A 12,272-nucleotide genomic window follows, 5' to 3' on the forward strand; every position below is an offset into this window, starting at 1 on the left:
CCTGTGATGTGGCCTTGTTTTGATTTGACTTGCTGTCTGCTGTATTGTACAGTTAACCCTTATTTGGATAGAGCTTGTGCAACATTTCATTCAATTCACTTCACTTTTATTGATGTAGCTCCAAGTCACAACACACATTGGAAACTCATGAGAGGAGGTGTGAAAGGAACAGAGGCACTCATACACATCAGGCCCTCTTGGTCACGGAGAACCCATTCAATTGTACTGACTTTAACATGTGATAAAACTATACACAACAAGGGATACATGTGCAGTACTCTTGAGCCATTTTCAGACATGACCTCCGGAGGAATTGCGGCGAATTGGGTCTTTTGCCTTTCTCACATGAACGAGGCAGCAAGAGATTCTCTGCTCAGACACGGTCACAACAGTACAGGAACCTCCTGAGCGTTCAGGTGAGGGGTGGTGCAGCAGGATATAACGTATAAATTCTGCTGTGGAGATCGCATGTTTTTGTTTTCAACACAACCTGTCCTCTCCATCTCTTCTCCTTAATCCCTTTCATCCCCATGCCTACATCTCCATCCCTTCACCTCAATCTCTTCTCCTTAATCCCTTTCATCCCCATGCCTACATCTCCAACCCCTTCACCTCCATTCCCTACATCTCCAACCCCTTCACCTCCATCTCTTCTCCTTAATCCCTTTCATCCCCATGCCTACATCTCCATCCCTTCACCTACATCCCTTCACCTCCATCCCCTTCATGTCCAACCCCTTCACCTCCATCCCCTCACCTCCAATCCCTTCATCTCTATTCCTTCCTTTCCATCCCTTCACCTCCATCTGTGTATCTATTTATTTATAATTCCGTGCTTTAATTTTGAAGGAGAGACGCCCAGATCGGAAGTGGTACCTTAGTTAATCTCTGACTGACAGCTCCATGCGTATGTCTCCTGTGATACTGAAACGGAACTACACAGTTGGTATATATATAACTCATGTATATATAATGTATTTGATGTATTTGTAAGGATATCGTTTTTGTATCGATCTTAATTGAGGGCAGTAGAGGAAAGGCACCGGAAAGGAGTTTACACACGTCAGACGTTAGGCTTGTGACGGACTAACCCACCGGAAGATCAGGTAGAGGCACTTTACTCACTAACGCTGGTTTTATTCCCAAAGTGTTTACACTGTGTGACTGGGTCACTCCACTCACTTCCTGGTGCTCTCATGTTGATGTCGCAAATTTGTTCCCACCCGAGGTTGTCGAAGACGCCAGTTAACCACCAATCAGAACGCTTCAAACCCCAATCTAACCAATCAGAGGCAAGATAGGGGCGGGTGTTCGTCCACCTCGGGTAGGTACCATTTCTGTAGAAGCACGGGTAACTAATATTAGTTACTATTTGTCAAGTCACAGTTATTAATAGTAATAATATTAATAATAATATTTTTAGTTGTAAGATGAAAGTACTACTCAGCAACTAGTATTAATTAATTAAATAATAATAATAATGGTTATTATTATTATTTTAATTATTTAATCATTATAATGCATATATTATTTTATTAATTCATAATAATAATTATCATATATATTATTATTTTTATTTTTATTATTAATTTAATTTAATAAAAGTAAATAAGATGAAATAATGACAGATAAGACAGAATTAAAAACAAGATTTGAAAGGTTGGACTTAAAAGCTATCTAAATTGGGACAGGGGTATTATTCCAGATAGGAGATAAAAGCATAGATGATGTTTCCATGTCTTAATAATAATAATAATAATAATAATAATAATAATAATAATAATAATTTTACATTTTATTTATAAGCTCCTTTCAGAGCACTCAAGGTCACCTTACAAGGCAGGGATAAAAAAAAACACAACAGTCTTTTTTTAGATAACCAAGTGCCGCTGTGGTTCTTACGCCTTCAAAACACTTCTGACCTGTTGCTCAAAAATTTGAAAACACGTCCAGGAGGACCTCAAGATTTTGAACCACTGTGAATTGATGGACAGGAGACCCAGCACATGTATTGGGGTCATTGCGGAACTCATAAGAAATGCGTCTATTAATGGTTAATGACACATTTACTGATGCTTTATAGATCATTCACAAGCTTGGGTGGGCTACTCACCTGACCAACAAAATATGAAGATGCAGAACGACAACAAAGAGACAAAATGACAAAGTGTGGTTTGCTGTCTTACTCCTTACTCCTGTTGGAGGAGATGGAGGCTTAGAGCCTGTCTCTGCACAGGGGCTCCATCATATCATAATCTGTCCATGGCTTATCAGCTGTGAATACCATTATTAATAGTTAATCAACCATTTACTTTTGCTTTATAGGGCAGTTAGAATAACAACGTTTCTTATCAGAAATGTGACATGTATCTTCCTTTTTAAATACATGTTGTCTGTTTCTGATCATCAATCAATATCTTCCACACACACTAACACAGCTTCTTCTTCTGTGGTGTCCCAGGGGACACGATGTGGAACTGCAGTCCGTGGGCTCTTCTGCCTCCTGTCTACTCTGTGTGCACAGCCGCTGGACTGTGGGCTGTGTAAGTTCAGTTCATAACAGGACTGCATTTCATTTTCCATGGATGAGTTACTGAGTTACTGAATGGGCCGAATAGGCAAAGGGGCTCCAACCAAATCTTATACAATATTTGTTGTATGTTTTCTTCATAGAAACTTTAAATACGATACAGTAAAATTATAATAAAGTATTTTGATGCATTTCAATAGATACTTTGTCGCTGTCAACGATGAGCAGATCGTGCCCCTGAGCTCACAAGGCCGGTAAGAATCGAAACAATATCCTTTATCGCAAATAATCATTTTTCAATCCCTTTGGAATAATATTATTATTTGTTACATTTATTTTCAGCAGAGTAAATGGATCCTGGTATCCCCCATACATTAGGTACATACTCACATTTCCCTTTCACAGTAAAAGCCCAGCTACTATGTTTATTTTATTAAAGCAAATACAAAATGTTCCTGCTTCCTCTTCTCAGTGTTGCAGGCAACTTTCCACCAGCCAGCTGCATCTTCAGCGAGGTCATGAACCTGGCAGCATTTGTGGGTAAGAGCAGTGATCACAGTTAACACACTGTCGTTATAATACAAGACAGTTAAATTCTGTCTCAAAACATTCTCACTTCCTGACACCATCTATGGCTTTCAGCCCCAAGCTTATTACCAGAGGTAGCAAAAGTACATGCTCTCTATACTCAAGTAAAAGTACAGATATCTGTGTTAAAAACCACTCAAGTAAAAGTACATGTACTGATTTGACAAATATATGTAGTAAAGTAGAGACACTTGAAAAATACAGTATAACAAATTTTCACCAAATTTTAATCTGATATCTCTGAGTGTTGGTGTGTTCTCCAGTCTGGTACATCTTTGAACAATGCATTTGCTCATCCCCCAAAGTTTACAGATTGAAGGGCACATGATTTAATAGATAGGATCAAACCATAGACTGTAAATAAAGATAGATAACATGTCCATCTCTATTTTTATATAAATGAAGATAAAATTTACTGGATACGGGTGCTGCCATCTTGCGTCCGTTACGTCTTTTGGAGCCAGAATCTTGGCAGTAGTGGAGTTAGAGTGTCAAGGTCCAGCTCTTACATGTGCTTGACCAATCATCTGTAGCGTCAAATAACTAACCAAACTCATCAGAAACACGAACACTTGAACAACATCAGTGTGACAAGAACTACCTAAAATGACCATTAAAAACCATCCTAAAAACCAGAAGAAATTATTTGACGTGCATTTTGACTTTTTTGTTTGGTCCATGTCCCATCCACTAACATTATGGAGGCAGGGGTTATGATCTATACAGAAGCCAACCCACCAGGGGGCGATCCAGATGACTTCACTTTTGAGAGCTGTCATGTTGTCCATCTCTATATACAGACTATGAGTCAAACAGGAAGAAGACATTCAAGGGCGTTTCCCCTGTGAAAACTGTGTGGCTACAGATAATAACATACCACCAGGACAAACAACATATTGTTGCCATCCAACATGCATGTGACGTGCTATGAAAGTGGAATAAAGCCAGCCCGTTATTTGTATTCATTTTCCGCTCGTTCCTTCTCTATTACAGGGTTGATCATTGCCGTCCTAAGATACCTTCAGCTGAAACACACCATAGTCAAACCATGGCTGAATATCGGTAGTCTTGTGGGTTTTGCTATTGGCTGCTTTGGAATGACACTCGTAGGAAACTTCCAGGTACAGTAGTACATCAGCAGATACATGTACATGCATTTAACTAGAATGGCACTCAGTATAGCACATTCCTCCACCAAAGCCCAACAGGCCCCTTAAAGTCATTCAACCAGCACCAAATTGCACACACACACAGACAGATATCACTGCCATGAATATGCCTGATTTTTTTCATCAAGCTCCATGAATTATTCTTTCGAAAACTAGTAAAAATATCAAAAAGCGCCCTATCTCACGATGTTAATCCTTCCACCAAGTTTCGTGGTAATCCATCCAGTAGTTTTTGCATAATCCTGCAAACTAACAAACAAACGCCAATGAAAACACAACATCCAATCATAACCTCCTGGGCGGAGGTAGCACTGGTTCATAGGATGGATTCATCTCCAGCTTCAGGACTTGATCTTTGTTGTTTTGGTTTTAGGTATTCACTGATAAGATGATTCACGAACTGGGCACACTTATGACGTTTGGACTGGGAACGCTCTTCTGCTGGGTGCAGTCCTTCATCACCCTGAAAGTGAACCTGAGGAACGAGGGGAGGAAGGTTGGAATCGGTCGTTTCCTGTTGTCTGGAGCCGTCACTGTCTGCATGATCGTCCGTATCCTTCAACTCAAACCAGCTTCAGAGAGTAATGGACACATTTAAACTGTAATTGCCGAACTATTGTATGTTATGAGTTTGAATAGTTAAAATGGCTGCAACTTAACTCGTAGGAAAAACTGACCAAAGTGGCTGTTAACTTTGTGGGATTAACACTGGATTTGATTAATTTCATGATTCAAACTGCTGATGAATCATTGTAAACATATCCTCAACCCTCAATGCAGATGGAGATTGGCAGTATCCTCTCACAGGTTGTTTACTTCTTCTCCTGTGTTCTGTAATTCTGTCCGTTGCATGTTTTATCCTTAACTCACCGGGTGCAGGTCCGGTCCTGATGATGAAGGACCTCCACATGCACGCAGCCGGATGCCAGTGGGCACTGGTCATGTTCTTTCTCGCCTTCATGGGCACTTTTGCCATCGAGTTTCGTCACAACCGCTTCGAGATGGTGTGCACCGATAACTTACAGACCCACTCTGAAATGTACAGGACCGAGCTGGACCAACTGTAGGGATGTTACACCGACTCACATCTGAGGATCATCGGGATCAACTGCATGAGGCCGTGTGTCTGAGATGCCTTTACACCATCTGAGGGGTTTCTTACTCCAGTGTTACCAATAGTGACACTTGAGGGTCTGTATTTATATGAGCTTATATGAGTATTTTTCACCAAGGACATTGCCATGTGAACTGGAGGCGCTGGGCATCAAACCACCGTCCCTCTGGTTAATGGTCGACCTGCTCCATTTTCAGAGTCAAAGACGCCATCGCCCCATGTTCACGCTTGATTTTTCATGTTTTGAATCTTCAAACATTCAAAAGTGAACTTGCTTTATATGTCACACCGTAAATCTGTTCTGTACAATCATTTTTTTGTGTTACACTTATTTTCAAACATTATAGATTTCTAATAAAAGAAAAAAAAAAGTACTTTTCAAATGCTTTCGTTTTTGGGGACTGTGAATGCTGACAATCAATGAATGCTGATGTGCACAGTAAAGAATAAAATCAATACAAATACAGAAACATTTGCCTCTTGTCATCAGGGTCTATAAACCCAAATTTCATGGGACCTTTTTGTTTCAGTGTTGTCTATTTCCCATGTTGAAACATTGCCTTTGAAATGTTTGTCACATAAAAGCAACATGATTATCTGCATGATTCAACACAAGTGACAGTGTGAGAAACGTATTTGATAAATTGCGAACGAGCCCTTCAGATGAAGTGTTTTTAATAAACCACCATGTGAACTACAGCTACAGTATTTTTATACATAGCTGAACATGTAAACTGAGTGAGGAGACTGGCTTCTCTGTGAGACACAGCATTTTTATTGGAAGTAATTTTCCTGAACAATAACAATGTTGTTTCACACATAAATTAGAGATTTAGCAATTTCAGGCAACTCCAGAAACCGACATCACATATGAACTACGATGGCACAGTTAAATAGACACATTCAGACATTCCAGCACATTTTGAATTGAGAACTCTCTCTTGGCAGCACCTCTGCTGGGTGCATCTACATGTATACTGTTCTACTTTCTACAACATTACACTTTGATTACAGGATATTACGTCATACATGTGCAACGCGTGTACATGTGGAGGGAGGAAACAAAGTGGACAATGTATACAAAATGGTGACAAAATACAATATGCTTGCTTGCACACGCACAGTTGGAACGTTTCAATCAACACTGATGACGTTCAGGAGTGGCGATCAAATACAGTTCATCTAAAAAGGTAAAAAGGAAGGGGAATCTCACATGTCATATCTACAGCTTTCTGTCATCTTCCCAGTCAAAGCAAAGGTCCAATGTGAGTGATTTTCCACTTCAGCTCCTATTACACTCCGTGTATGTTTCCATTGATTTGAAAGGCGTCCTGAAACTGGAAAGATGGGACTTCACTAGCCCTGCTGATGGCTAACTGTAACTCCAGCAGCATCCGCTTCACCTCTGGAGCGGTCAACTTTGACCAAACATAAAAACAACAGGGTTGCAAAAAAGGGGTTTGTTGGGAGGGGTGGGGGCAAAGAGGAGAAGGGAAAGGTCATTATGACATGAAGTCAGAGGAGTTCTCCTCGTCTTCCTCTGCGTTAAACTCGACCCATCAGTTCAAGTTGGTTAAAGGATGTGATGAGTTTGTAGTTGGCCCGCTCCTCGTCGGTCAGCTCCATGTTTCCAGCTCTCACCACCACCAGCACGTTCAGCCCAGCTTCTTCGGCTGCTTTGGCCTCTGCAATGACAAATCCATGAGTAACTTATTTACAGTGAATCCAACATTGGATCCAGACTTGAATGACAAAGTCATGCTGTAAGATAATGCATTTAGACTTTTCTGCTAGCTGTGCCAATCCAACTAAATAGAATCCAGAATGTTTAGGCCTACTTAAAGGTTCCCTGTAGACGTTTGACCTCTAGCTGCTGTTTTTCTATACAAGGTTTGTTTAGTGATGTGATACAGTCCTTCCAGAGATTTCACACTCCTCCACTAATCTACTGTGACCCTCTTCTGGACGAAATCAAGCAGCATTTGGTTTGACTACCAACAGTGTTGCTGACCTTGTTGTCACACCAACACACCAGCTGTGTGTTTACATGCACAGGAGGTAAGCTACTGTTTGAGAAATCTGTGATCAAAGCTGTTCATATCCAAGTCTTTCAATATGTCAAGGGAAAAAAAAGGTGTTTCTCCTCCTTGACCATGATCAGGCAGGAGGCGGGGTGCCACAAACTGCTGTTGAAAACCTCAACTCGGACACATATCCTCAGTGCAACATGTAATAATACACAAACCTCGAGCGACGTCTGTCAAGAACGTGATTTCCTCCGGTTGGCAGCCAATTTTCGCTGCAATTTTCTCGTAGCTTTTTCCTTCTACTTTAGATCCTATACAGGTGTCAAAGTGACCATCGAATAACTGAAAACATTAAAAGGCAAACATCGCATTAGCCACAACATACAAACATGACATTAGCAGTATTGTACAGCTGCCTTTAACCAATCAAGACAAATGTCCAAGGCAGAACATTTTTACTATTGTCGTGTACTTACTTCTAAAACATCTCCTTCAACAGAGTATCCGAACAGAAGTTTCTGTGCCTCCACGCTTCCAGAGGAGTATATGTAGATTTTAAGGCCCTGTCCTTTCCATCTTTTGATGGATGGAATTACGTCCTGATAGATCCTGTTGGCAACAAGCCCAGCGTCAGAAAAAACACCCCAATTTATTTATTTTAAAAAGACAAAAAAAAAGCGTACACTATTTTTTTAAACTCCCATGTATGAAATCTGTCATGAATTTGCGCTTTGTTTAAAACCTGGATTCTATTTTCACAAGCTTTTGTCGACCGACAGGAAAATAATAATCTGACTTATCTCAATCATTTTTCATTCTGCTAACTGTACAAGTTTGTCATTTGTGAGGATTTACTAGTTTTCTTTCACTTGTTAAATTTCATAGACGTTAGTGGGAACAAGTGAAGTCAGCTCGGCTTGAGCTTGATGGAAAATGTGACATTCTCTGTATGGGACACAATCCCTTTTCATTACATCTGAGTCGTCATGTTCTCCAACTTCTCAGTTTTTAATGTGATTATGATGGTACTGGATGTTGTGCGAAAAGCCCTGGTTGATGGAGTAAGTATATAATCGCCTCGACCGCACCGTCTCATTGCAGATCATCTGTACAAACGCATACATTTTGAAGTGAGGAAAATGCTCAGTGTACTTACTCGCCTTTGATTCTCCCTGAAGCATACGCCGACCTCCACATGTGACCCTGGAGTTGTTTGAGTGCTGTCGACTTCCTGTCTGCCGCCATCTGCCACAGCACATTATCCACCACTTCTCTAATGGCCTTCTCCTCATCTGTGTGAACCGTCTGGTCCACGGCATGGACAGGACACGCCCGGTTCTGTTTCATGTCTTCTTCAATCTGCCACAACAGTACAGCAGCATTGAATTATAGTTTAAGGTATTTCTGGATGCAAAGTCCGGTATTGGGAGTTCAGTAGTGTGTCCTGAGGCAGGAGCTTTCCACAACCTTTTGTATTAACATTTAATTTATCTTTTACATTATAACAAAGAAAACTACAGATTTTTTAATATACAGGTCCTATAATGCCTGATGTATTTATAACAATTTGATACATGGAAATTTTAAAGAACTATTTGCAAAGTCCTGCACCTCACATCCTCATATTTTGAACCAAACCAAACATTTAATCTGAAAAAAAAAAGACTGGTCAATAATTACTGATTGATCAATGCTTTAACTTACAATGGAAGGGTCAAAGTCTGTATTCTTTACTCATTAGATGCCGACATACGTACACATGCAGAAATAAGTCACCACCTTTAAAGACCTCAGATGAAAGTAAAACTTGCTCTTGATTCTGTCAGTGGGGAATCCCACATGGAAACTCACAACACCTTTACCTGTTTTTTTAGGAGATGAACATCTTGTTTGCACTCGTCTTCTTCCCAGTGATTCGACAGGTGATCCTCAAGATGCTCCCTGATGTATGGAAATAAGATATCCTGGAAATTACAAAGACAGTTCATTAGGTGTTATCAGAGCCCCCGTACACACAAAATGTACTGGTTCATATTTATTTATGGAAATCAAAAACACCCTTTCTACTTTTCCCCTTCTCATTTTGAGTTCTCTTTTCCCTGGAGAAATACCCCAGAAGATTCTTTAACAACACAAACTGGTGTTCTGTGACCCTTTTCAAAAGCCTTTAAGACTCTTCTAACCATCTACATAGAAAAACAGCTACAATGACTTTATATTCTAATCCAGGTTTCCTAATTAGTATTATGTAGTATGGCGCTGATGTGTCATTTCTGCCTGCAATCTTTGTTTTGAGAAAGAAACAGTAAACAATTGAAAAACCAGTTGAAAGGTGGAATTATTTTCCATCCACATAGTTGGATGAGAATTTAAGGATTCTGTACCTAACATCTAGTTTTAGACCACCTTGGTTTTTCAATTGACACCGGGGCTTTATTTATTTATTCTTTAAAGACATCCTCTTCAGATCTGCAAAGTGGGGACGTGATGATGAAAATAACCGTTTGGTGCAGCTTAACTCAAAATGTTCCCATTTACAGAACATGTGAAAATGCTCTGTCAAATCAGATTCTCCCATTTACAACTACATTTTTATTTTTCTGCCAGATTCAACAAATTTAAAGCAACAAAATAACATTTTAAGTGCCAACTACCAGCCACAGTATAGAAGAAGGGTGGAAAACCAGAAGGGACTATGACTAGGGACTATGGATTTCACCTATTCAATGATCAGTCGAACACTAAGCCCAATTTTACTGACCAATTCGAAATTTTTGTCACATTTGAAACCAAAATGTGAATCATGTTGCCAATACATGACATGTTCTGAGATAATATTTAAGTTTAGAAACTACAAAATGCTAATATTTATGCAATAACGATTCAGGACCTTTTAAACCATTATAAGGTTTCAATTTATGCATTTAATCTTTCCTTTAATTGCTTATTCATTTATTCATTTCACATTTGGCAATCTTAAGAAGGCATGCATTTATTTATTTGTTAGAAAACATTTCAGAAAAGACAGCCGGGTGTTAGCATGGCGGAGGAAGCCTAATTATGCACTAGCTTCAAAATTAGCTTGTTAAATGAATATGCGTTTCACCCTGAAAAGCAACAACTCCGAGTAACATAACGTACCTTCACAAATGTAATGGGTGTGGTGGTGCCTTCGATGTCCAGTAAGAGGGCACTGGTCCCAGCAGGAATTGGAACAGTGGCCATTTTTGGGGGAGCCCGCAAGCAGCTGGTTAGCCGTTAGCTCACGTTAGCTGAATTAGCAGCGGCGCGGTGCAGGAGTCGGAGCGGCTGTGGCTGTGCAGCGGAGCCGGGCAGGAGAGCAGGAGGGACGGAGGAGGGACGGAGGAGGCCTCACAGGAGAACAAGCGGGACGCTTCAGTTGGTGCGGGGCCGTCGGCTGCCTGTTGTTTCCATCACCTGGCAGCTGGAGCTGTGACGCGGCCGTAGGAGCGGAGAGCTGCAACCCACATGTTCAGGTGTCGGTTCAGCCTCCAGTCCGGAGGGGGGGCGGCGCTCACTGTCCGCCTCAGCGACGACCACAGGGAAACGTTACCGCCGCCTAGTGCTCGGGAGTGCGGGGCCGTTCAGAGCTTCCACATGGATCATGCAGAAGTATATTAGGAGCAGAAACAACTTTGTTGGCTTTTTCAGTAACACATAGGAGATGAGTACAGTGTTGGACGATTCAAGTGAGGCTCTCTGACAAAAAGGGTGTTTTTCAATATAATTCATCTCTGCTTCTAAATTCAAATGGCCTTAAATGCAACGAGATACCTGTTTGAGAAATGCCATTAAAGGGATAATTTACCAAAAATTCACACATTATCTACTCACCACTATGCCGATGGAGGGGTATGTGAAGTGTTTGAGTCCACAAAACGTTTTTGTGTGTTTCAGGGGTAAACAGTGTTGTAGTAACTGGGTACCACTATTTGAAACGTAGAAAAACACAAAATGCCCCGACACACCATGTTTTTAGCCTAAATGTCCTCTGGAGCCGTGTTCGCACAGCGGACATTTAGGATTAAAACATGGTGTAAATGACACCGTTTCGAGTCAATTTGAATGTTGGGGCTTACTGACACTTGGATGACACCACAGGAGCAGTTGAAGAGGTGGTCACCATTTACTTTAATTGTACTGAATTGTAAGGTAAGTACAAGTACTAGTCTTAAAGGAAAATATAATTAGAGAGAAGGTTGAGTGATTGGAATAATGATTAATAACAACAAGAGACTGAAAAGGGATCTAGAATACATTATACTCAGGCATAAATAGATTCCGTGAAAATCGCTTGTTTGACCTTTTTATACTTGTTTTAGAGATAGAAAAATACGTTTTGTGAATATTGCACTGGTGACAATATTTTAACTAAAAACTCAAATTCTCTGTCCTTCAGGAAAAGAGATCTCAATATATATATATGGCCATCAGCCAGTCATGCTATGATGCACAAGGTTTGTCACAAGTTATAAAACAGCACCTGTTTACAGGTGACAATTACTTTCATCAACATTACATCTTGTTCTGATTAATTCATTTTAAGTTAATTAATTAATTCAGTTTTTAAATCTAATTATTTATGTTGAGGAGGAATTGGAAATTAGTATTAGTCAGAATTTCAGGTTTTCCATAGACATTGACATTAAGTGTTGTACCCAATATTACCTAAATCCACATAGTCTATGTTTATAGTTTGAAATTTAGGTGTTGGCATGGTATACATAGTTTTGAATTAACTGACTATACTGTTGGATTGTTTTATGTCTTTTCAATATAATCCAGGGTATATTATTATACTCCCTATGCCCTTATTTCCATCT

The 12,272-nt window shown here is 40.1% G+C and overlaps 2 protein-coding genes across 8 annotated transcripts; one reads left to right on the plus strand and one right to left on the minus strand.

Annotated features, from left to right (window-relative positions):
- The first annotated feature begins 853 nt into the window (after positions 1-853).
- On the plus strand, positions 854-5,871 carry tmem150c (transmembrane protein 150C). Of its 7 annotated transcripts, XM_035184108.2 has the most exons (10): positions 870-946; positions 1,030-1,106; positions 1,229-1,324; positions 2,462-2,543; positions 2,731-2,784; positions 2,873-2,908; positions 3,003-3,070; positions 4,112-4,239; positions 4,661-4,838; positions 5,167-5,871. In XM_035184108.2, the coding sequence occupies exons 4-10, from the start codon at positions 2,470-2,472 to the stop codon at positions 5,352-5,354; spliced, it is 726 nt and encodes a 241-aa protein (XP_035039999.1). In that variant the 5' UTR covers positions 870-946; positions 1,030-1,106; positions 1,229-1,324; positions 2,462-2,469; the 3' UTR covers positions 5,355-5,871. The 7 variants fall into 7 exon arrangements, with proteins under 7 accessions (XP_035039996.2, XP_035039997.1, XP_035039998.1 ...); XM_035184106.2 differs by having other exon boundaries at positions 862-1,106; XM_035184109.2 differs by lacking the exon at positions 1,229-1,324 and having other exon boundaries at positions 876-946.
- Positions 5,872-6,153: 282 nt separating this feature from the next.
- Positions 6,154-10,963, minus strand: enoph1 (enolase-phosphatase 1). The gene is made up of 6 exons (XM_035184110.2): positions 10,570-10,963; positions 9,291-9,392; positions 8,585-8,787; positions 7,905-8,037; positions 7,647-7,770; positions 6,154-7,086 (listed from the first exon to the last, which is right to left on the minus strand). The coding sequence occupies exons 1-6, from the start codon at positions 10,651-10,653 to the stop codon at positions 6,947-6,949; spliced, it is 786 nt and encodes a 261-aa protein (XP_035040001.1). The 5' UTR covers positions 10,654-10,963; the 3' UTR covers positions 6,154-6,946.
- Between the last annotated feature and the right edge of the window lie 1,309 nt (positions 10,964-12,272).

This window comes from Hippoglossus stenolepis, chromosome 18, assembly GCF_022539355.2.
Source record: "Hippoglossus stenolepis isolate QCI-W04-F060 chromosome 18, HSTE1.2, whole genome shotgun sequence".
Taxonomy (NCBI): Eukaryota; Metazoa; Chordata; class Actinopteri; order Pleuronectiformes; family Pleuronectidae; genus Hippoglossus; species Hippoglossus stenolepis.